This window comes from Ammodytes marinus (genome assembly GCF_949987685.1).
Source record: "Ammodytes marinus genome assembly, chromosome: 15".
NCBI classification, from domain to species: Eukaryota; Metazoa; Chordata; class Actinopteri; order Uranoscopiformes; family Ammodytidae; genus Ammodytes; species Ammodytes marinus.
The window spans coordinates 11,877,813-11,903,789 of record NC_137219.1 but is presented as its reverse complement, the minus strand read 5'-3'; the positions used below and the strand labels follow the sequence as shown (position 1 = coordinate 11,903,789).

General features: G+C 41.1%; 2 protein-coding genes across 6 annotated transcripts in view; one reads left to right on the top strand and one right to left on the bottom strand.

The window, feature by feature from the left end:
- Positions 1–25,915, bottom strand: part of cnksr1 (connector enhancer of kinase suppressor of Ras 1) — a 27,942-nt gene extending 2,027 nt beyond the window's left edge. For 2 of the 5 annotated variants that reach the window (XM_080043046.1, XM_080043047.1), the window contains exons 1-18: positions 25,778–25,915; positions 24,399–24,556; positions 22,311–22,513; positions 22,051–22,135; positions 15,129–15,173; positions 14,903–15,022; positions 12,985–13,044; positions 9,578–9,646; positions 8,837–8,962; positions 7,598–7,728; positions 5,870–6,021; positions 4,491–4,669; positions 2,991–3,024; positions 2,119–2,294; positions 1,779–1,852; positions 1,308–1,379; positions 717–787; positions 50–111 (exon numbers count right to left, since the gene is read on the bottom strand). In XM_080043046.1, coding sequence (XP_079899172.1) covers positions 50–111; positions 717–787; positions 1,308–1,379; positions 1,779–1,852; positions 2,119–2,294; positions 2,991–3,024; positions 4,491–4,669; positions 5,870–6,021; positions 7,598–7,728; positions 8,837–8,962; positions 9,578–9,646; positions 12,985–13,044; positions 14,903–15,022; positions 15,129–15,173; positions 22,051–22,135; positions 22,311–22,513; positions 24,399–24,556; positions 25,778–25,829 — 1,869 coding nt within the window. In that variant the 5' untranslated portion in view covers positions 25,830–25,915. The remainder of the gene's footprint in view (positions 1–49; positions 112–716; positions 788–1,307; positions 1,380–1,778; positions 1,853–2,118; positions 2,295–2,990; positions 3,025–4,490; positions 4,670–5,869; positions 6,022–7,597; positions 7,729–8,836; positions 8,963–9,577; positions 9,647–12,984; positions 13,045–14,902; positions 15,023–15,128; positions 15,174–22,050; positions 22,136–22,310; positions 22,514–24,398; positions 24,557–25,777) is intronic. The other 3 variants (XM_080043049.1, XM_080043050.1, XM_080043048.1) reach the window with 2 other exon arrangements.
- Positions 25,828–25,977, top strand: part of rps6ka1 (ribosomal protein S6 kinase a, polypeptide 1) — a gene marked incomplete at its 5' end in the record, with an annotated part of 51,386 nt that continues 51,236 nt past the window's right edge. Inside the window, one exon of the mRNA XM_080043052.1 lies at positions 25,828–25,977. Coding sequence (XP_079899178.1) covers positions 25,828–25,977 — 150 coding nt within the window.

Sequence of the window (25,977 nt, the reverse complement as noted above, 5' to 3'; positions counted from 1 at the left end):
GTCATATACATGGATAAGACATGTTCAAAAATCTCCATACTGTACTCACCTTGTATTTTCTGAGGGGTGAAGGTGACCTCTCGCTTTCTGATTCAGTCTCGCTGTAACATTCTGTTCAAGAGCATAACACGAGATGTCAAATGAATGATGTCATTTTTGAATAATAATACATCATATAGTATATTTGGTATACAGATACAAATGCGCGCAATTTGAACTTCTCGGATCAACAGGCTGGCACGACTTGATTGAAATCATGTGGCAAACTGTAGGTAACCATAGCAACAGTGTTTATACTTCATCCTATGAAAGCAGTTCTCTAGTGAAACAATCACAGCCACGACCATAACCATAAATAAAACAGCAACGCAATCTTAAAAAAAATATTTTGATTCATGTCATCCTCTTACAGGTGGTCTTAGTATGAGTAATGTGTCCGGATGTTAAACATAATGGACTATACAATCTTGCCCATTATTTTGGTAGATCAGGACAGTTCATCATGCATTATTACCTTAATAAAGACTGGAATTTGTACTGTCAAACAAAGACAATTTTACATAAATAAAATAAAATAGAAATGTTTCAAACGCAACAAAGACATTTTAAATGAGTGAGACCACTGACTGTGTATTGTAGTTCCTCATTAAGTGATTAGGAGCAAAAATACCAGTATTATATGAAACTATGAGAAAATAAAAGCAGCGTTTCCTCACCTTCCTCTCTATCTGAGCCTTTGCCGAACTTCTGATGCTTCTGTATGGCTGAAATCAGCATGTTAATCCACCTGGTGAAAAAAAACACAACAAAGTAAGCTGACACAGAAGAAGAAAAATACAAGTTCTCTTTAGATAATGTTTAGGTTAAGGCTAAGAAAGCTTAACATTTCAGGGGCGCCCTTAGCTCAGTTGGTAGGGCGTCCCCCCATGGGCCTCGGCCAGCAGCGGACCCGGGTTCGAAAAAAGCTTAACATTTCTACAAAAAAAGTGAAAACTGGATTCTGAAAAATCAAACAGTAGGGGGCAGTAGAGACCAGCACAATTTAACATCTCTTATGTGCTCACTGTTTGTAAAAAAAAAACACAAATAATAATGGAAGAATGAAGACATTATATTTTGTAGCTGAAGCAACTACTTTAGCACCATACAGATACATTTTGTAACTGGTCATTTATGTAAGATGGGTATTTTTGGAGATTTAATCTGCATTATTAAACTGCCATTTGACTAGGTTGATGGGGAAGAGAAAAGAAAGAGAGGCTTGACTAAAAAAGGCCTTGGTTTGTACTGCAGTAGATCCAACTTACTTGCCCATGTCAGTGACATTTTCAGCTGCAAAGAAGAAGTTGTGAAATCTTGGGTGGCACATTTTGAACACGCTGTGTGGGGAGAGGAAAAAAAGAGAGGGAGAAATAAAACACAGGAATAACACAGAGAGATACACACACACACACAAACAAAGTAAATTCTTTGTAAAGAAAATATTCCATTAATTCCGAAGATAATTGAGTAATTAACAGTTCATTTTGAAAATACAGTCAAAAAGTCTTTTTTCCTTTTCCTGCATCACACTCTTCACTACAGTACGTTGCATGAATCCAAGACAGATCTTGAACCACGTGTGTGAAAATAAAGCTTCTGTTTCAAACTGTACAGGTCTAAAATACTAGAATACTTTTTCATTTTAAGCTTTGTAAACCTTCGGGATATCTACAAACTACAAATCCTCGCATATTCCAGAGAAATACATATATAAAAGTTCTGATTTTCATCCTTACTATTTTCTTTTGTGCTCTCCAGCGCCCTCTATGTTGTAGCTGGATATATTGACAAGACCCTCAGCCTTCTCATGCTATGGGGGAAAAACACAAACACAAAAAAACACAAAACTTATACGCAAAGAAGTCTATGTGTGTGCAGCAGGTGCAGAAAAAGTCAATTGTCTACACCACTGACTAATACTCAAACAAAATGGATGACAGCAAATAATAAAAGACTCACAGTACTATACTACAAATATATATATATATTAAAACCTTCATTGAGGCTGGGTGTTTCGAAAGTACTACTCTGTTCATTCATTATGCACAGGTTAAATATTGTTTCTACTCTCCGTACCTGTTGGCTGATGTACCAGTAGAGGAAAGGCGCTTTGAGGACAAACCAGAAGCGCTGCCACTTCTGAGTGATGAAGACGCTGCTGTCCTTCCTCTTCTTCCACAGAAAGCCATCACAGTCTGGTAGACCCAGCTCACGACAGGACACACGCCGCCGACTCAGAGCCGTGGTCATTCCTGAGAGGATTAAAGGAAGGGTAAAAAAAGAAGGAGAAGAAGAAGAGAGAGAGAGATCATCAAACACTAGAGAATGGATTTAATGTTTGGTCTGTACTTCTATGGTACAAAAGCATTTTCCTGACCTAAGGCCTATTTGTTTTTAACCTTTTGACAAAAGCCTTACTTTTTTCTTGCCCATCTAGACATCTTAAAAGGATACACTCTCAGGCAATGTTTATTCAAGGAGGGTCCTGGTCCAAATGGACTGCACTATTATTTCCAAAGCACTTTACATTGATGCCACCCATTCGCGCAGAAGTGCACACACACACACGCACGCACGCACACACGCACGCACGCACACACGCACACACACACACACACACACACACACACACACACACACACACACACACAAACACAAACTACAGCAAGCACACCATCAGGAGCAATTTGGGGTTCAGTGTCTTTCTCAGGGACACTGAGTGGATGGCATGTGGCAGGAGATCAAACCGCCAACCTTGAGATCAGTGGCTTAGCCGAAGCCGCCCATTATTCCTTCTTCTGCTCCTAGACTAGGGCTTAATTTGCTTTTGTCTCAGACTTGAGTTGCCCTGTACCCCTATGGACCCTGTCATCAATTCAATGTGATCTGGTTCTGGTACTACTGACTATGACTTAATGAAGACACCGCATTAGAGCAGAATCGTTTACCTTTTGTAGAGCTCTTCTTTGTGTCCGAGTTTCCCTGAAAACAGAAGGCGCCAGGTTCGAGTCAGTGTTTCAAAATGTGACGTTCAATGGCCCTCATTTATCAATTTTGCGTGGAAACTGGTGCAGATTCTGGCGCAAATACCTCCCTACGCCAGGTATCGCGTGGGATTTATCAAACAGGCGTATCTCGCCAATCTCAGCGTACGCCAGGCCATTATTGATAAATGCGGCGGATGAAAACTAGCGTATCACGCCCCTATATTTTCTCAGTTTAGAGGCCTCGCCCAGAGGTTTTACGACATGGATATGCGCAATACGGCACTTCCCTGAAGTAGAAATTGACAGAATAACAGCGAAAGTAGAAAAAAAAGAGTTTCATTTCGGAGCATTAGCCTACAAGCAGCATCAAAGAACGACAGAAGGCAGCAGTTAGGAAGGAAATAACTGCTGCGGTCAACAGCGTTGGTGTTGACTCAAAATCGGCACTAAAAAAAATGTGATGCTGTTCTGAAATGCAACCAAATGGGGGTGCGGGGCTGCGGGCATAATATAAGTGATGGAGGAGAAAAAGACGCACCAACTGTCCGATAATGGTCCCCATAAAATAAATAGAGGTCTGCAGAGATTTGAATGATTAGAATGTATTGGCCCTTTTAGATAGCACTATTCAAAAGGGTTTTAAAAACTAAAAATAACACATTTAGCGTTTTACTGTATGACAGCATGCGCTTGGCACGAGTGGTCAGCCCAGCCGTCAGCTGCACAAGCCGACCCAGCAGCGATCAGCTGTGAGAGCGCCCACCGTCCTGCTCCACCAGCAGATAGGAACAACGTGCCGGTTAACGGTGGAAATAAATCGCTCGCTTTAGCATTAATGACACATTAATAGAGGAACTAACATCTACAAAGTGCGTCAAATAAATAAAATGTTAAGCTGAATGTTGTGCCGTGTATTTTTTTGTATCATAAAGAGCAGTGTAGGCCTGCTACATATTTAATACTTAGGCTAACATTTTGAATGAATGCAGCCCCCATGCCTCAGTGTCCCCCCAGCTGCTCCAAGACGGAGACAACTGCCCTTACGCAGTCCCATGCAGCCCTCCTAAGTGGCCGGTGTGCGCACTATTGAATCAGCTCTCCTACTCAGTTGCACACCATAAGCTGCTCATTTTTAAGTGATTAATATCTTTATTTCGGTCTTATTTGCACTGCATTTGTATTATCTTCTAATAATTGTCCAACAAAGTCATCGGCTACCCGGCACAGCCTGCACTGCGAGTCCAAGCTGTTTTCAAATTTGCGTACACGAGCTGAGAGCTGGCGTGGGATTTGAGCGTACCCTACGCTCACGTCCATATTGATAAATGCCGAGATTTGCGTGGAAATGTACGTACACCCATTTTTCTGGTCTACGCAAGATTGATAAATGAGGGCCAATGTGCTTAAAATGTCTTGTAATCCAAAACATTTCATTTTGTTAGTTTTTTTTTATTCTCTTACCGCGTGTCCCACCATTTCCGGACAAGAGCTTACGCTAGCTCTTTCCTGGTTGCCTTCCAGAGGTGACGGACTTCTCAATGACTTCTCAAAGTCCAAGGGAGAAGGACTTCTGGCCGAAGGCGACCGGCCTCGTCTTAGGCTTGGGGAGAGCTTCAAACTTTTCAAACTTTCCAAGTCTGCTGAGAGAAACACACAGACACAGACACAGAAACACACACACAGACACAGACACAGAAACACACACACACACACACACACGTGATCACCCTGCATTCATTCTTTGACATCCAAGTGACTAGAAATATATTACTATTTAGCACTACATTATAATTACGTATCTCAAAGTATGTGTCAGCAAAGAATTACATTTATACTCTTTTATAGAATCAACATCCATGTAGGTAAGTGACATATCTCATCGGTGTGAGTGGTACAAATGAGAAATACTACATTACACTAACAATTACTTTGTCACGGTTTATCCATGGGGTAAAGTGTTTATGTTGTTGTAAATAATGACTATTTCAGATGAATGATGGTCATCTGATGATGCTGGTGAGGCAAAGTAAACTTTGTGTTAGTAGGCTACCGCTCATTCATTTAGGAGTCTAGTTCGCTCCCGTGAAATTAAGTATACGTTGCTTGGCAACGCCCTCCCGCCCGCCTACCTCTCCCTTTTAGCTTTTCTTCATTGCATTTTATTTTTTTTCTTTGATGGTTCAGCCCCGTTATCAGTCATTATGACGACAAACAACTGTCTCAAACAAGGCTCCCGCTCCCCTTCCCTCACCTGGAGGGATAGGCTTCTCAAATCGCGTTGTTGCGCCACACTGAAATCTGCGACCAATACGGATATGTGACCATAGAGCATGCACGTGTGAACCGAAAATCGGACTGGGTGTACGACCAGACCAAACGCAGTAATAAAAACTATATAAAAACGTCTTTCTTTGCACTGATGGTCTCGTTTGCTGTTAAAGGTAATTTATGATTATGTGAGGAAACATGAGGCTGTTTAAAAGATATTTAAATGTTACTCGGAGCTGCTTTAAGAAAATAATTTTGTGATTTTTTTTTGTTGTCATGCCATCCAGGTGAGGTCACAGTTTAAAATCTTTCTTATTGAAGAGAAAGTGGCTCACAATTAAAAAAACTAAAGTAATTTTACCACATGGGAAATATAATTAAAAGAAATAGCCTACACTGCTTACAGTAAGATCGGAGAGAGATTGGTCTCGTTGCAATAATGGCTTTTTTTTTTTTTTTACTATTACCTGCTGGCAGTGTATAATCGATTATATTCCTTAAATTATTTTGCATTTTCAACTTTTGGGATAAAAAGAAAAACTCCACTCCAGAAGGCAATAGTTGACTCTTACCTGATAGTGGGCGGGGAGACAGCCTCCCCTGTTGGCTTTGATATGAAGTGAGGGTCAGACTCCCCTCCCGCTCCCTGTCACAGCACAACTCAGATTCCTCCTGTCCCATAGGCTGCTGCTGCTGCTGCTCCTCTGGCCCGTAAACAGCTCTCCTGGAATGGAAGAAAAACACATAAGGCGCTCATCACAACACCAACCCAAATAACTCACTTACTCATTGTGCATTCGGGAGCTTCCTAGAGACTACAACAACATCTGAGAGTTTAGCTACAGCTTCTAAATAGAGTTGAAAGTCACTTTGTAAGTAGTAACAAAAGATATCCCTGTTTGCAACCACAACTCCATGTGGCAATGTCTTTGTTATGCTATGAAGATGACTGGTATGAACAACCTGTAGTATAGTGTCTTTTAAAGATATATATATATATATATATATATATATATATATATATATATATATATATATATATATAGAGAGAGAGAGAGAGAGAGAGAGAGATATATTACTATGTAATGTATGTCCGTAATCTAAAAAAAAAAATCTCCTTTTTTCCCCCTTTACTCTTGAAGTGACAGGATTATTTACAACCTTAATGTACCATCCCTCCGCCTACCCTCTCCATTTGTCTGAGTACGCCTGCTCTCCATCAGACGTTTTTGTATCTTTTTTCCTTCGCTTCGTTGCTACAAACCTCCCTTATCTATTAAGAGTTCCTCCTCATTTCTTCCTTTTCTCTCATTTCCAGTCAGCCCTGGTTTTTTTTGGGGAGGGGGGGCGTGCATAGTGGAATTTATGGCATCTGCATCGTGACCTCATCACAAACCCTACCCAGGTCCTGGCAGATTAATGAGGTCAAAAGGTTTTGGTGGGAGGTTCAGCTTTATTGAGTGAAACCTTTGGTAGCTTAGTGAACCAGACTTAGATGTAGAGTTATTATACTTCCAAATGTTGCCAGTTCCCATACATCAGCTTTTTGTGTTACACATGGAAATTAAAACCCCAACTTTTCATATTCAAATCAAAATGTTAATTGAGGGGAGAGACCCCGAATCTGGCAAGATGACTTGCTTCTGGGGAGTTTTCTATAACTTTTTATATTCTGGTCACGTATGGTGTAGTGTTGTAATTCAAAACACATTTCATATGTATGTAATAATTAATGTACTGTATCTTAGTCTAATAAACGATTCAAGCGCTCACCTAAAAGACATCTAATGACAGCTCATTTCAAATCAAATTAAACATAAAAGCAAATGTATGCTCTTTACTAGACAGAGAAGAGAGGAATCTCATGAAGGGAAAGTTCCCCCTGGACTTAAACCATGCAAACTGTCCTCTTTTTGAAGCCTGATTGCATGTTTTACTCTGGAATCTAATTAACCTAAACTTAAATTGAGTATAGAGAATTCAAATTGTATGTGTTCAGCAATACCTTTGCTAAAGCTTTACTAAAATTGTTTTAACACGATCTATTTTTGGACCAGAATGGATAACCATGTAATCCTCCAATACTGTTTATATAATTCAAAACCACAATATTGATCCAAAAAAATGTGATTTTTTTTTTCTCTTTTTTCTATGGCTAATCCACTCTGACACACCACCTGACAGAACAGAATATGTCATCTCATTGATGCAACAAATCTAATTTAGTATTGCCCACAATGACCTAATACACCTCAAATGTATTAAAATAAATAACTTATTAATATAGGTAAAAAGCTCACCTGAAAGACAGGGACCTGACAGACGCAGCTACCCGCACAAATATGGAGTTCCTCGGATTCTCCTCCTCGTTGTTTTCCTCTTCCTCGTCTGACCTCTCTTCTGTCTCCTCTTCCTCGATTGGCAAAGAAATCTGCAGAGACACAAGCTTGTGAGTGTGCATACTAAACTTGGGGAGGGAGGGGTAGGGAGGGAGGTTTCATGTAGATGGTAATAGTAGCATTCTTCTCAGGATCTTTGTACTACTTTCTCAACCTAAAAGGACGGTTACATATTGGTCACGAGTCTTATTGAAATGCACAAACAGAGAGTGTGTGTGCTTGTCTCCGATGCAGCGTGTTCATTCAGTTTGTTGTTTAAAGACAAGCATCAGTCGGCATAGTAACTGCTGACAGTGTGTACAGTGAGTGTTTATGGAAACGGATCCCAGGTGATGTTAAACGGAAGTCGAAGAGGGGATTCTGGTGGAAAGGGAAGGTTCAAGTTCCCCTGACATAAACCGTGTAAACAATCCAGTTTCTGAAGGATAATTTGATGTTTCACTAAACGATGTAATCATCCTACACTGAAACTAATTGGCAACAAATTACAGTAGTGTGTGTGTGTGTGTGTGTGTGTGTGTGTGTGTGTGTGTGTGTGTGTGTGTGTGTGTGTGTGTGTGTGTGTGTGTGTGTGTGTGTGTGTGTGTGTGCAACAAGTGTTGGCTTGGATTTTCTTTTCTAATGGCTTTTTTAAAATAAATATCTAAATCAGCTTTAGGAGCCCATGATCTTCTGAGGCAAAGTTAGAGTGAAAACATGAATGGTATTCCAAAGAGAGGTTGAAAGATGTCTGTGTGGGCCCATCATTAGGGAGTATGAATACTGGTATGCAGTGATGATCAGTTCCCAATGCTCTGTCCACATGGGGTAGGGGGGTGGAGATACTGCTGTGTGTGTGACACACGGATGAGAAAGAATATCATGTAATGATGTGTACTGAATAAAATATCAAACCAGTATGAAAGTTGTTGAATGGAACTAAAACATACTTGTGTCCTTTCTGTGGCATAGAGGAAAGGTCAAGGAAAAACTAAGCAAACGTTTTATATATTAAAATGTCTGCAGGAGGACAAACACTCTAAAACTGGAGAGTCAGAAAGGTATATACATTATACTCAAACGTTTCATGTGCTACTCAAAGAAGGCTGAGAGTTAGTGAAGTGAGGGGGTTAGTGCAGAATGACTTGACTGATCCCTGACCTGTGGGGAGGAGATCTGGACGGGCTCTCTGCGTCGCACTGAGCCAGGAATCTTCTTGAGGACCAGAGTCACTCCACTAGGGTTCTCCTGAAGCTTCTTCACAAGGTTAGCTTTGCTCCAGCCCACCTGGCACAGCAACACAAAAAAGATCACTCTGGTTTGCAGATTACGTGTGTGAGGGAATTTTGGGTCTTTAGTTGTAATATTAATGGGAAAGATTAATAGGTCATATATGCCTATCTTGTGTGTCTGTCTCACAGACTCTAGGTCAGCCCTGGAGCCTGTTAGGAGACATTTAGGTCAGTTGTACAGATAAAGTCTCATCTCCTTCTACTCCAGAATGTTATGGTTCACTGTGTTCAGCTCTCAACAAAAACATTGGTACGCTTGGTGCATGAGCCGGGGAGGTGGTAGAGATAGTGCAAGGTTAATACACAGTTCTAAGCATGAGTTTGTCAGAATTGAAGTGCAAGTCACGAGAGTTGCAGTCCAGTTCTCCTTGGCCAAGTCTGTAATAAATACTGCTTCATAATTCATCCAAGTCTCCTGAAATATTCTTCCACCTGAGTTGACCTCCAACCTTAACAGAACTTCCTTCACAACGTGCAGAGGTTTGTTTCAAGAACTTTTATACTTAAAAATAGAAGTCACATCTCACATTGACATAAAGCCAGACGACAAAAAATGAACAGTTTACCGGACATAAACGCCTGTGTAAACTGTATATTTTGTAACACTCACCACTATCTGGTTGTTGACTTGAATCACTTCATCACCAGCCAATACCTTTAAAAAGGCGTCAGTTGAAGGCTGCAAAAGGAGAGACAACAATACAAAAATAAGAACTTTTGAGGAATAAAATCCCGCTGAATAGCTTTTAGTATAACTTCTTGTTATTTTTTTTAAATATTTTTTATTTTCTTTAGGTATGTAGGTAGGTTATCAACTCCTGTTACACAAAAATGCTATATGAGGGTAATCTCTGACATATTTTCATTTTGTCATACTACTGTAAGATTCTAATCTTTCTAAAGTGTCATTTGAAGCCAGAAATAAAGACACTGGAATTTTGATGTGGTATAGTAGTTGGCAACATGGATAAAAACCTCTTTGAACTTTATGCAACTTTATGTCACAACATCCACAGTAAATCGTGATAAAGTAAATTGTATGTAACATTCATTAAAAACCTGTAAATCCATCTGTAAATAACATGTCAGAAGTGTCTTTCTATAAGTGTTTAACAAATCACTTCATCATGCTGATGCAACAATCACAATTTCATAGATCCAGCATTGCCTTGTACAACTAGAAGGGTTCAAGGAATAGCCACTGTGGTGCGGCTAAACCGTTTAAAAATGGAACAATGGCTTTGTGAACACATTTCAAGATTAGGACCTACAGTATATAGGTTGACTATATAATTACATGGTTGTTGTTTTTTTCTGAAGCAGTACACCGACCGTGCACACAGGATGTACTGTGTATATGTATGTGTGAGTGAGTGAGTGAGTGAGTGAGTGAGTGAGTGAGTGAGTGAGTGAGTGAGTGAGTGAGTGAGTGAGTGAGTGAGTGAGTGAGTGAGTGAGTGAGTGAGTGAGTGAGTGAGTGAGTGAGTGAGTGAGTGAGTGAGTGAGTGAGTGAGTGAGTGAGTGAGTGTGTAGGTGTGCATGTGCGTGTGTGTGTGTTAGTGGGCAGTGATCAGATCTCTTTACTGCAGTAGCAGGGGCGTCGAGGGGTTCTCTGACTCATGGAAACATCATCATGACATCATGGAAAAATAACATCTCCATATTTGTGTCCCACAGCAGAGCTCCCCCTAGAACTCATTTTGAAAGCCCTCCTTGTTCTGGCTATGAACAATCCTTCATCCTTCCATCACTCCAGAGTTTATTTCACAAGACCCCTGATTCTGACCTTCGGCTTTTGTCAGGGGAAAAAAAACGTGCATCTCTCCTCCTTCCATGAAACGATTTTGCCGTATCAATTCATACTTCAATGAACACATTCAGCATACTAAGTGTTTTAATGTAATAAATCATATGTAAAATATACCCTGCATTTCTATCCTGTTTAATGCAGCTATTATGGGTGGGACTATCAAATTATCCAGGAGTTAATAGTCTGATGGCATCTTTCGGTCCTATACACATAAATAAAATGAGAAAAGCTTAGTATTGCACGTCTAATCTCTAATTTGCAGATGAAGCTTGAACCTTATTTAGAGTAAATGGAAAAATACGTAGTTTATTCTAAATGTAAAACATGGGACGTGACGAATGCAACTGATATGGTTATCCATGATGTGTCTGGTACTAATAGGTATAATTTGTCTTTGTTTACAAGCAGTTTGCAGTCGGTGGCCTTGGGTGCACAATTATAAATACAAAGTATTTACTTGGGGTTTCAATTTCAGTTCCGTGAAGCAAAGAAAGATAAGCCAACAGCTAAAAATAAAGTGTCACACAAATGTACTTCCAAGGGGGATCTCGTAAACAGCTTGTGCATCCATAATAAATCAATCCAAATACAAAATGTCATACTGCAACTGTGCAGAGCCCATATTAAAGTAGAGAACGACAACATAGAACACTGCTTCTCCTACCATTGAAAACGACCACTAAATGAAGCTTTATTGTCACAAACTGAGGAGGAGAGAGAAAGAACATCTGATAATTCTGCTTCCTTTATCTTTGCTATTCACATAAAAAAAAGTACTTTTGGTTCCTTGTAGACGGTTCACCCAGACAGACAGGTGCCATATCTGGGTTTAGCAGATCCAAACTTTCCAATAGCAGAAGAAGTGTAAACAAGTGTAAGCGCGTTATCTGTTGCACTCTGACATGTGTCTGCAAACTTGTTCTTTTTTAACAAGACAGACACTGTAAGGACCTTAAGGGTGTATTCACACATGCCGTGTTTAGTTCAGTTGAAACGAACTCAGATGCACTTCCGCCTTCGGTGCGCATCTTTCAGACAGGTGTGAATACAGCAATCGCACTCGGGGGCGGACCAAACAAACGCTCCGAGACCCAGTTGAAGAGGTGGTCTCGATGCGCTTCAAAACGTACTCTGCTGCAGTTCGTTTGTGGTGTGAATTTGGCCGGACTCGATCCGACCCAATTGCAGGAAGCACTGTGCCTTTTCTTTTTTAATAAATCGCTGTCAGCTTCACATTATAGGAAAGTGTTGTTGTCGCCATTGTTAGGAAGAAATAGTTGTGGTTTGACCGGGAGCCCCGAGCGAATATATTACATTTGATAGACAGGACGCGTAAACATGCTGATGTGTTCAGCGATCAGATGAAGGAGAGGGGAGCGTCTCCCGCACAGTGACAACAGGTTCACGCTGCGCTTTGTATGAAGTGCATGTTTTTACTTTGCATCCCATGTTACGGTACCGTCAATACTACCCCTGTGTCAGTTTGGAGCTGAGCCGCGCCGAACTCACACCCAGCTGACACACGGCTAATTCAGCTGTGTCAGCTTGAGCCTATTCCTCGCGAGCCGCGCGTCCAGCAGCAAAAATACAGTAAATATTATGTTTCACATCGTATAGGCTACAAGCCACACATTGACACAGGCCTACATATTATAACCATATGAAACAACACTAATTTGATGTTTTTTTAAATTTTATTTATAGGCTAGATGTTGGCCTATTTATTTATTTATTATTTTTAACCCCATATCGTATCAGTTATATATTTCGCAGTTTTTACTTCGTTTTACCTGCTTCTCTCCACCCCAGAATGTCTGTCCAATGAATGAATGACCTCAGATCACGTGTGGTTTTGCTTCGTGATGCTGGTTCACTTGCAAAAGGGGCAATATGAAAGTGGACCACACCAAACAAAAAAAAATCTAAACTCTATTTGGTCTGGACCAAAGCAAGTGAACTAGCGGACTTTCCCAGTGTGAATACACCCTAAGACTATCTTAGCAGTACAGTAACGCCCAGCCCTTTTACGGGGGCTCTTGCAAAGAGACTTAACTGTGGTTTAAGTTCATCTTTAGGTCTTTAGTTCAAGAGGAGCCCAGGCATGCTCTTCAGAGGATTGTTAAAGAGCACTTAAGGTCAACGCTGTTTTAAGGTTTTAAGGACTGAGGCAACAGTCAAAAGCTGGAGAGTAAATGAGAGTGTCTGACCTCTGCAGCGGTTCCGGTCACGAAGTGGTTGCTGGAGCCGGTGGACGTAATCTCAATTCCCTGAGAGAGAAAAAACGAAGGGAATAAACACATTTGTTTTGCAGCACAGACTGAATATCAATTTTTGCACATCACAGAGTCAAAATAATAACCCCACTATGGACTCATAAACATTGCCTTTATCTTGTCACTGTCATCCCTGTTGGATATATCGATGGCTGTCTCCAGAGGTATTGATGGTTCAGCCTGTAATTACCCATCAGCCCGCTGTGATTGATTATTTTTATAATAATGGGCATATAGGGAGGGCCAATTGATCTCACCACAGAGAGCCCAAATCACACTATCAATACATGTCACATGACAAAATGAATGGATTTTTAACTTTGTACTGAGAAGAGCAGAGAAGAAAGTATTCTTCCTCCCATCACACATAAAATGAGACCCCGTGGTCAATGTGAATGTAATGTCTTTATACCCAACTATATAAAAAGCGATGCATATTAAGTTTTCCATAAAAAGGCAATAATCTGCATGGTTTTCAGAACTGCAATTCCCAGATATATCTCCTCCACGACCATATTATGTAGCAAGCAATCTATCCCCAAATGATAATTACCCAGTTCTTTTTTCTCTTATGTCCAAACCAAAGGCTAAAGCTATTAAAACACCACTTGCAACACCGGCAATGGAAAAGGATATCGTCTGAGTCACTATTTGTTAGCCACATCCGAACACTGCAAGTTCAACTCAATACACACCATAGCCGAATTGTGTCAAATCTTCTTTTTATTTCCACCTTCCCCTTTATGATGGGAACACATTTAAATATGAGGAGAAGGCAAGCTTTTTTACTTTTAGATTCACATGCATTTTATGAATGGAACAAGTGTGCATCACGTTTTGGACCATCCAGCAAGCACAAATTAAAATCCTTCCCGCCTCTCACTTCCCTTTCTTTCTCTACTTAGTTCCCATTGCTTTCAATCCTCTAGAGTGGCAGACCTGGTTATTGGTGATGTGCTTCAGTCAATGTCTCGTGTGAGGCGCTAAAATGGACCCTTTTCCACTAAAGAAAGAATAACCCACAACAGTTAAGTCAAAACCAATTTCCTTAACAACACCTGCAGCCAGCCAGGGACAAGCATTTATGCATTCATAGACAAGAGGACGAGTGAAACATTCACTTTTTTACAACATGGGAGGGATGAAGTGAATAAATAAAATGCTTTTCTAACCCTTTAAGTGGAGATGATTGTGAAGGCCAATCAAGTGAGTGAGCAAGCACAAGAATAATGGGACAGTTATTATCATGTAACTTATCTACCTAATGGGGTGCCGCATACACAAAAGGGAAAGAAAATTGGACCACCGTATTGACCAAAATTAATTGGTAGGGAATAAACGATAAAGGACACTAGAATATGAAGATTACAGGCCAAGAGGAGAGCTATTACTGTGTTACTCAATGTACTGACTGAAGGCTAACACACTTAAAGAGAGAAGGCAGGAACAGTACAGGAGGAGTTGTTCACTGACAACCGCATGATATGAGAGAAGGATTTATAGGGGAATAGAAAGAACCAAAGTGGGTACAGATAGAACCTTGAGTTATAGATGAAAGAAGGAATGAGTGGAACCAAATATGGATGGAAACAGCCAGGCAGAAAACCACTAAAAATGACACATACGAGAGAAAAATAAGAGCCAATTTAGCAATAGAACAGTGAGAAATTGTTTTGAATGATGGTAGGACAGAGATGGTAACACACATGAGACAAAAAAAAGGTCACTAGTTGTTTACAGCTTCAAAATAATTTTCATATGCCTCTTTTAAGGGGATTTTATAAAGGCTTTTCATTGGGTCTAGGACTAGTAATGATGAAAGGATAGATTGTTAAGAGCAAGAAGGAGTTACCAGCTGATCACCAGGCGCCACTGGCACCAGGTCCACACTCTCCAGCTGAGCAGTGTGGGTAAGAAGCGCCTCAGGGCTGGTGCTCAGGATATCGTCACACACCGACACCAACTGACGACACTGGAGGGGTGAAATACGTCACAAATCTCATTCAGGTCATTCATTATGCCTAGATGGTGAAGTAGCATGTCATAAAAAATAAATAAAAAAATAAATGCGCACTTACCACAGAGATAATATCCTTTTCCTTTTCATAAACAGTGGAGTCCTGCTGGGGTGACAGAAGCAAAAGATCATGAGTTCCATCTGAATGCCAAAATGACACCACCACAGCGGCCCACATAAGGCTGATATTGATTAGTGGAAATGAGGCAATCCGACAAAAAAAAAAGCATGTCCTATTTCCTCTTCACATCATCACGAGTCAGGAAGTAAAAAGGCCAGAGGTGTCCGGAGGCAAGAGAGGCAATCGCTCCGGATCTCTACTGGTATTTTACTGGCTTTTATCAACTCCTTATTCTGTATTAATGAATTAAAAAAATTGCTAGTACGGCCGGTGAATAATATTGAATTTATTTACAATTTTTCCCCTTTTTTTGCAGTGTAATGCCCACTTAACCCAAGGGTTTCAAACTAATCCCCATTAGCTCACATGCTTATTTGCTTTGTTTACCGTATGTGCATGCAAGTGTACACATACTATGCATGCACATACAGTAGGAAGTCAGTGGTCAATGTCAGTTACCACAATCAGTGGAGTGGAACTTAACTGTTCAACCTGCAGTGGTTGGGAGGAAGGTGTTGATAACACTCCTCCACATGCATTACTGTAAGGCAACAGTAGTTGGCCCGCATGGGAGAAATGAGGGGGAGGCTTTGAATGAAGGAGGGTGATAAAAGGTTAAAGGAGAAGAGGACAGATGTGTAAGCAGCATAAAATTCACCGAACAGACATATGCCAAACATACCACTATGGCCTAAGCCAATTTGGGATGCCCGATGATGTGAGGAGTTACATAAAGGATTTTAAGGGGAAACTAATCCCTTTGAAATGTAGCGAGGGATCACCGGTGAGCATGGTCGGATTTCTGTGCTAATTAAAGGTTGTGACACAAGGCTGCAGGGAGGGGTATTGACTGGAAGTTGCTGCTATGGCTCAGTTCAACTTGTCTGCCTGCCCTTGTGTGTATGTGTGAATGTGTGTGTGTGTGTGTGTGTGTGTGTGTGTGTGTGTGTGTGTGTGTGTGTGTGTGTGTGTGTGTGTGTGTGTGTGTGTGTGTGTGTGTGTGTGAGATACCCCTCGGACATTTGAGGGTCGATACAAAAGAGACGCAGAACCTGCGATATACTGATTTACACCACAACAAACCACTAAGGGTTGCGTGTGTAAACACCTTAATATCTTTATCTTGATCCCTACTTCAGCAAAGTAGTATTGTCATGACACACTGGCTGTGTGCTAGAGTGAATGATGGGAAAATAGTCATTCATTTAGCTATAGTTAGCAGTATTCGCAGCACAAACATTAATCAATTAAAGGTTGTATATTTAAAAAATGACTTATATGATCAACTTGACTTGCAGCTAATATAGCAATAGCATATTTCACAGGCAGATACAGGCCTGGGCAAAATACATCTGAAAATAGATAAGAGCAGTTTGTTAGTGCCACGTCATCACACCACAAGATACAGGATCTGTGAGGCTGCACTTGAGTCACAGTGAGGCTTTGGGCTAAATGCTAATGTCAGCATGCTAAAGCGCTCACTACATTAACATGCTGATGTTCAGCAGGCATAATGTTCACCATCTGAACACAAAGTACAGTACAAATATTAAAATGTATCCTAAAGGATATCGAAAGGCAGACCAAATTGTATAACAAACCATCCAATAGTTAAATACTAAACTTGTCGTATAAGCCTTACTATGGAAGATATGTATAGAAAGAAAATGTAGGTGTGTAGAATTTCATGTCAATCCTTCCAATACTAGTTGTTGAGATAATTCATTTCTGGACCAAAGTGGTGGATTGACCAACAAAGATAAAGACAAAGACAACCCACTAGCATGAATAAAAAACATGTAAATATACTTTATAGTGACTGACAACGAATATGTGAGGGTAAACCTGAACCATCAGGCATATAAAAATGAATGTTGTTTAACTTCTCTAAAGTCAGGTAGGCAGCAGTAATTTAAGCTGTTGAGGTTTAAATCTCACGCCGTCACTTCAGTCTCTGCTTCATTGGTAACACCTCTTTCTTCCTAGTATCTCACCATTGCTTTTCAGGCATCCGTTAGAAATACAGCAATATCCACACCTCAGGCTTTCTGTTGTATTTGGAACCACGCCACTCACTGGAGGCTTCCCCACAACAATACAACCTGTTCTGTATTTAATTTTCTATCTCTGCCAGAACAAGGAAATGACACATACATGCGTGTGAGGTGGGCGAAAGGTACACTTCTGCCCTGAAACTAACGTTAACACCCGGAGGGCGTGGTGGGAAAAACAGAGAGATTCCACAATTCTCACAGCTGGGTTCTTTAGTGAGGATAAGGTCTAGACACAAAGAGACATTGTTTCAATATGCTTACACACACACAAATACATGCACACATAATCACTTTTGGACTTGATCATAATTGGCTATGAAACAAAAATGAGTTTCCATCAACATTGAAAAGTACATAAAATACATGTTCACGCTCCACTTGCATGCCCGTCTATTGATTTCTCCCTCAACGAGACATTTACTTGAATATTTCACTTACAAGAGTTATAAACCGTCACATCAAACAGTGCAAATGAATCACTTTCAGTTATCTATCAACTAAGGGTCTAAGGTCAAATAACATTGCTGTGGCCGTTTGGTGACCCCAAACAGGAGTGTGAGCGGGGCACCGACCAAAATACCACTCTGAAATCTTCACCTACTCAGTACCATCAAGAATAGAAAAAAACAATAATTCCATTGTATGCATTGTCTGTGCAAACAACAAACAACAGCACTAAATGTTTGAGTTGCACACAGACAGACAATTAAGACTGACCTTTTATTCCATTTCATTGTAGCTACAGTAGTTACATATTAGCCACATTTGTGCTGCAGTTCGTCAATAAATGCTAGAAAATCCGGTGAGCTGCACTAAGAATCAAGCACGAAGAAATAAAGAGACAGAAATCGTTCAGCTTTTCAAGCTTTTGTAAAAATGACAGCAGGGATTTGCAGCAGGGTCACACAATGTAAAGTATTAATTTTGCACTGTGAGGTAATACACATCTGGTTCACTCGATTCTTATGGTGTGTTGTGTTGTGTTGTGTTGTGTTGTGTTGTGTTGTGTTGTGTTGTGTTGTGTTGTGTTGTGTTGTGAAGCATGGCGTGTGTGTGGCTGGATCAGGCGCTGCGCTAACTGTGCCTGAAAGCAGTTCTCTCTGCAGATGTCTAGGAAACAAAGGCACGCTTTAATGTGGGTGTAACAGGGGGGAAAGCGGACAACAAGAATGAACTCAGGAATGCACGGGTACACTTTATACAAAAACTGAAACTATCCCACAGAGATGCAGAAACATGTGAATGTACCTGTGTACCTGCAGAGGTACACACAGACGCTCAACTGATTTTTCCTTTCTTTTTGTTGTCATCTGCAACCTCATTCACAAATAACAATATATCAAAGCCTTCCACAACACAAGCTTTGTCAAGTCAAGTCCCGTCATGTTCGGCCTGTCTCTGGGTGGGTGTATGTTTACTTATCTCCAAGTTAGATCTCTTACACCTGCTTTCCATCCCCATCTTACAAGTCTTTTTCCTGTCCAGTTCCGGTCCATGTCCCTGTCCTTGCCTTTTACCACTCCTCTCACAATTGGAATTGTATTGTGCTCTCTTTCTCAGCACCGTAAAGTCATTCACTTATTTTCTTAATTTGTCCCATTATTCTGCCTTTATTGATTGCCTGCTATTAATTCTCCAGTCTGAGTCTTCCAATAGCAGAGATATGTTAAAAATGACCTATTAAGCAACAATAGAGCTGTGTTTGGTGTGTCTGGTTAGAATACAATAATTGGGAACAAAGACACAGTCATAGAATTGTCTCACTAGTGCTTTGTTCTTCAAAAGTAAAATTAACATTACAGTCACATAGAGCTATATTTTTTATATTCTATATTTGAAGGTGCATTCGAATGTTAGGTTTTGAAACTATCTCCTTTTTTCCCCTTTGGGATCAACATTCAAGCTATAGTGCGTAACTTCTGTTACTCGCATGAGGAATTCTGAGTAATTAAAACAACAATGCCTGCACATCTACATGAGGTAAGCCTTCGGTAATCGCGCATGGATTTTATACCTTCTACTGTAGGTCTAGGTTTTTTCTTAGCAGTAGAATCAACAACTGAAACATTTCTTGGGCGCTTCCTCAGATTTTTCTGAGCTCAAAGGACTACAGTTTGTAAACGCTGCCATACTGAGAAACACAGAGATAGTTTTGTGGCTTAATCAACTTTGTGTCAACTCGTTTGGCGATGGCTTTAATGTAACCAACATTCCTTTATATGAAAGTTACGCACTATAGCTTTAAATGACACATAGGCTACCTAAATAAAGTAAAGCTCCGAACTTCATTTTAGCCCCTTTTTCTTTCTCTGCGTGGGAAGTCAACAAAACCAGCTGACTGCTGACCTTGATCGGCCTCAGGGTGCAAGAAGAAACACATAGGCGCCCAAACACGAACACACACGCACACAGACAGGAAATAAGGAAATAAGAGCCCTTTCTCTCTGTGTGAAAGATGTGGTGTAGCATCTTTGGAAGGGATTTCTCTTGGCCTCCCGACACCACGTCAAATATCACAAGGGGGGCCTCTTGCTGTCGTCAATTAGCCAGTGGCATTTTTATGAGATATCACCATAGTCTCTGAACAATTATAAATGCAACACGGCTAATGTAATAATTTTGGTATAGGGACACACATAATGAGCTTGTGTAATGTGACTCAGTTTGTTGTACAGTACACGCTATGCGTGTGTGTTAATCAATGTGTTCTCCTACAAACATTCTTCTATAGACTGACGGTGCCTGCGGGTTTATAATGCTGTGGTGACAGTTGAAGTGACGGGTAAAGCCTGAACCCATGTGCATGAGATATCTAATTATCTCTTGTCTGTTGAACAGCTGTGAAGGCTCCTCAGCGGTCAGAACTGACCTTTCAGCTCACCTGCCAAGGTTTTTTTTTATAAATAATGACAAAGCACCTGCCAAACCAGGTCATATCAAGTGCAGGTTTTATAGATATAAAATTCACACACCCATTTTCAATGTTATTTCGTGATTAGAATAAGTAACTATGTGGTCATTTAAAGCTCAATTCAGTTAACTCTGAGCCTAACTGTTTTCACTTCAATGGCAGTTTGGCAAGCGAGCCCAACAAAAAACAAATCCACATGACCCTGAACTCAGTGGAAAAAGTGCTCTTCTCTTTCACGGACAGTTATTGCTACCTTTGAAACACCTGCGTGCGCAAAACACACTCACAAAGTTCAAAAACAGGAATTGAGCAAACAATGGCCAGACAAACGATGATCAACCTCTGAGAGGGCCAAACGACAATAAAGCAGTGTTTCACTTTAGTAATCACTCACTCTGTGCCGTGCCTCCAATGAGCCGACAATGAATGAAAACAACATTCAACAGGCCCCGAATATGATTCACTTGGCGGTGGCAAAAACATCCTACCAAGCTCAATAACTCACTGAAATCCATACCTCCTTTCTTCCCGCTCTGACCTACAAGAATAATGTTACAGTTATTATACACCAACCGCAGAGACCGCAACTATAGCCAATGGCTAATCATGTAGCCTAATACTCCTAAAACTGGTTTAGACCTACCTTAGGAGGTCAGAATGGATCTCAAAGGATGTTTGAAAGATCTCTAAAGTTACAATCAACCCCTTAAGGTAAACCGAGCATACAGAAAAAAAGATCTACACAGAGCTCCAAATTACCACAGACATGAGAAAACTACACTTTCAACTGGTAAAGCGCAAGTGCAAAAGCAGCGGAGTGGAGAATTATCCAATCAGGGAGGTGAGAACTGTACCTGTCGTGCCTGGCTGGTGTCCAGAGCGGGCTATAGAGGGCTAATATATATAAGCTCCTTTGAAATACTGAGCCTCCTCTGACTGCCTCCTAACCTCTCTCCCTAATGGTATCTCACTCTCATTCCGCCCGCCGCTATCTCTCTAGCTCTGTCTTCTTGTTGTCTTCTTCTCAGCTCCACTCCTGTCAGGCCATTTATCTCTCTAAAGTCACTACAGCGTCCTCTCAGAGTTAATAATCTCTCTCTCTCCACTCTCTCTCTCTCTAATCTCTCTCTCTCTCTCTCCCTGTTGCTCCCTGCTGTTCATTCAGCGACATGCACTCCCCCCAGGAGCCCAGAAGTCTATTAAACTCCTCCTCCTCTTTTCTGCCTTCCCCTTTGCATCTCGCTCTACCATTCCCACCCTCCCTCCCTCCCCTAGGCACCACAACATATCCAGGCTTGTCCCTTGTGCTACCTACCTGCGAACACTTTACCCCCACTTTTTACACTCATTCAGCTATGAATATTCCTTCATTTATTTCACACATTTCGTACTGGCCTAGAGCAGTAAACACCAACTAAATCAAACCATCTTCACTCCCAATCACTATTTCGACCTAAGCTTCTTCAAGGCACAGCCGCCTCCAAAAATGCCAGGAATGTAAAGATAAAGAATTCATTACTCGCGCTAAGCTGAGGAAAAGGGGAGTTGTGGGGCTTCTTAGGGGTCAGCTTCTAGCCGCGTTTTAGGGGTTTGATACTTTTTTTAAACGAAATAGCCGAGCACGCAACAGGTTGAAGTTCCTCTTTGGACGTTAAGTGTACATGACAAATACCATGGTTTACTTGTGTGTGCTTCCTCTTAAGATAAAAATACATCATGGTTTTCATGAAAACATGCGCTGCAAAGTGGACTTAACTAGCCATTTGGTTGACATAACAAAGAAAACATGTGTGTTATGTTGCTGCAAAAGTCAGCATGGACAAATTATAACGGTAATTATAAGCCACAGAACAGTTTTAATGCCTTTAAATGCTAAAACTGCCATAAAGGGACCAACCTTGTGGACAATTTCTCCCAGCTCTTTGCAATAGCTGAATATGTCTTTGCAGGATGATTTTCCACTGAGCTGTAAAAACTGATGCCTGGGGAAAGACAGGAATTAAAGTTCACATTAGCCTGGTTAGAGACTGGAAGAAAAGTGTTAGAAGAAAGTTCAATGATTTCATTTAAACTGGTGGTTAAAAAGGAACAGATTTTAGATTAAAATAGAACTTTGAGTACTTTATATAACGCTAATACAACCCCATCTCTACAAACCTGTTGAGGAGAGAGAAGAGTCCTTTTGCTGAGGTGATGAGATCCAATACGACCTGCAGAATGCCAGTAGGCAGCTTGGTGTTCACGCGTCCATCGTAGTTGTTGTTGCGCCAGCGGCTCTGGATGCCCATCTGGAGGGTGTGGGCCAGGGCACGCAGCTTCTCTGTCAGGCCGCGTAGGCTCTCGCCACCTAAACCATATGTCTATAAAGAACGTACAGACAAACACACACGTGACTGGTTAAAAGGTATATTTCACTCTGGCCCGAGGACATACTGTATATTGAACGTCAATCCCCTTTCTCCATCCTCTCATTTCCTGTCACCTTGCTACTGTCCACTTTGAAATGAAGTCACACAACTGGTCACTTTCAAGTCATTCCAAAATCTTAAACCTGTCACCATATCTGAGGACTTGGCTTGCACATTGTATCCCCCACTAAGAAGTTCCTTTTTCAAGATTGTTTGATTATTATTATTTCTATTTTTTTTAAAGATGTGTGTCTTATCTGTGATGCGATTAAAATATGTATTTAATTTAAGAAAAAAATAGTAAGATAAAGTGATTCCAGCACATTTTAGAGCCATTTTAAGAATATTTTAAGAGTATTTTCATGATTATCTGGATAATATTGTGAATGGGGTTCATTTTGGCCCCTCTCAGTATAACACAACAACCAATCAACCAAAGCTACCACATCAAAGTGGGATAAATAAATGTTGCTCTCAAAACAAGACTGAGCTTCTCGGTCTGGCTTCGTGTGTGAGACGTGACTCTTGACTGTCACTGAAGAAGGAGCAGGTTTCTGTAGTGACCCGCTCTTCACTGGTCAAGAGGTTCAGGCCACTCTGGCTTTGTTGTTACGCAACGACCCTCTGCCAGCCGAGTGGCCATGCATTTTTCATGGCCACTTGTTGTTGTTAATTATGTAACCGTGTACTTGAAAGTGTTTGGTCTGCTGCTCCATGTGAGTGTCTGGTGCTTGGTTTTTCTGAATGGGGCACAGTGTTCAAGCGCACACACACACACACACACACACACACACACACACACACACACACACACACACACACACACACACACACACACACACACACACACACACACACACACACACACACACACACACACACACACACACACACACACACACACACACACACACACACACACACACACACAGTGCTCAAGGTATAAACTCTTTTGTACATTTGTGTATTATAGGTTCTAATCTAGTCATGTGTTAATGATTTCACCTCACAAATATCAAGAGCACTTGTGGGACGATTTTACTATGGGGATACTTTGTTCACACACTAATTCATAGAGATTTTGAGTAAAAATGTTAATGAATACTTTTGTTATATTCACGATTCAACAACAAGCAGTTTAAGCAGCCAGAGCTTTTGCCTGGTGTGTTCACAGGCTGTTACACCACCAGAGCTGGAACCTTGCCGGGTTCTGTTCTTCTCAATTAGTCCTTCCAATGAAACAATGGAAACACACATACACCCCCACACACACACACACCAATGTGACCATCTAAGTGTCCATGTAACTCCCTCTCAAAACAGTACAGGGAGTACATTTAATTAGGCAGGGACGGAGAATCAAAGGGGAGGCAGAAGAAGTGTTTTCTTTTCTTTTGAGTCGGCTACAAACTTTCCCTGGCATTTGCATGTAAAGTATTAGGCACAAGCTTTGTATTCTAAATCTGCTTTGGTTGCAGTTGAAGCATGACTAGTCCTTTGATGTAAGCTATAAAAAAATCAAAATATCAATTTTACTATGCTATGTTTGGCTAAGGGGGATTTTGATATCAAAGCAGAAGGTAAAGCAATGAGCTTAAACTTGATGCACGTTGCAAAAGGCTTGCAGTGCACCAGGACTTGTATGGCAATGAGAGCAGCTGTGTTTTCTGGCTGCTGGTGGCACTGTGCAAACAAGAGCCGGGTCAAAAAAACAGTGTAATGGTTTAAAAATAATACACTTCTTTCCGCTAACATCAGAACACATACACAACCATGCAGCCAAGACAAGAAGATGACACACACACACACACGTATGTAATGCTGCTTCCTCCCTCACCAAAGTGCACAGTTTCTCCACAGCCTCCAGTATGAGTTCCTGGTGTCCGATCTTATGTACCCCAAACTTCTCCAGGTCGTGTGAGGTCAACTGGAGCAGATCCAGGCCCGACAAGTGCCACTCTGAGACCGAGTACTGATCCAGGGGGGCATCCAGACCTATAGCAGGAGGAAAACAAAAAGCACAAGATTATAGGGATAGCACCACACATAAGCAGAAAGTCACATGCACACACAGGCAGGGACATGCAGAGGGAGCATGGACTAACGCAAGAAATAGCAGATCATCACTGCTGCAGGCATCCTGAGGTAAGTATATACAGCATGAGAGTAGCGATGCACATAGTTTACTTTCAAAAGTGCTGTGTACATTTCGACAAAGTAACTTAAAACCCAACAAAATAAACGCACAAATGGGCCTCATTCACTGTCTACAACGTGTTATTACAGGTAATAGTCCGTGGTGGAAGAGGTAGGTTCAAATCATTTCACTCAAGTAAAGATAACAATCCTACACTGTAAATACACCTTGCACAGTACAAATACTGCGTCCATCATTTTAATTTCATCAAAGTGTAGGCAACAAAATGAACCTCAAGTATGACAAGTAAAAGCACAGAATCAGATCATACGGTGTTAAATTCTTATATTCTCATTATTACTGGTGTGCAACTGGTGCTTTAATGTTGTTTTTGTTGTTGTTGTTGGTCCAAGTGGAATCTTAACTATTTTAAATACTGTTGGGTAAAATCTGTGAGAATGTGTGGTATTGTAAACACTAGTCAAATGTTTTGTAGGTTAAATCTCAATATGTGAATAAACGAGTGTTTATAGCTGTTGGATAGGCTTTACTGTATGGAAAGTACAACAAAGTAGCATAAAGTAGCTTTCCAGCACTAGCTATCATGTAGGCCGATATTCTAATAGGAATAGCAATTCATATTCTCTATAAAACAGCATAGGCAGGACTATGGGTGGAGTAGGCTAGACACTGTGGATATGCCCCTGCGGGCTGGAGAAGACGCAAATCAATCAGCAAAGACAGTGAACGCAACATGCACCAGGAAAGTAGTAAACAGACGCGGCCATGTAATGTTTCTCAGGAGTCCTCACAGTTGTTGTTGACACTGATCAAGAACAAGGCTGTTGCGGTAGCTCCTCTCTCGGCCACTTCCTCATTCCACCTCCTCCACCTTTCACTTCCAAGAGGATTTAGTGTGGCGCTTCTATTTCTGACCCTATAGCCTGTCGAGCCGAATTACCTGTGAAGCGATCAAGGCGTGAAAAAAGAAAACACACTCACACACACACACAGGCAGATAGCCACCCACACACACGCACACACGAACATATACACAGACAGCGCAATATGTTCCTCACCTTGGAGCCACTCTCCTACTCTCTCCTCGCTCCACGACGTGATAGGCTCCATGCTCGGAGTCCTGCTTCAGTCGCTGGGTCACTTTCAGGCCGTCTTGGCCGATTTCTACCTCTCCGGGCTAGTGGAGGAAGCAGAAGTCGCTCCCGATTTGGACGAGACGGACGGTGATGACGAGTGGCACTCCTTCGCCCAGGTACAG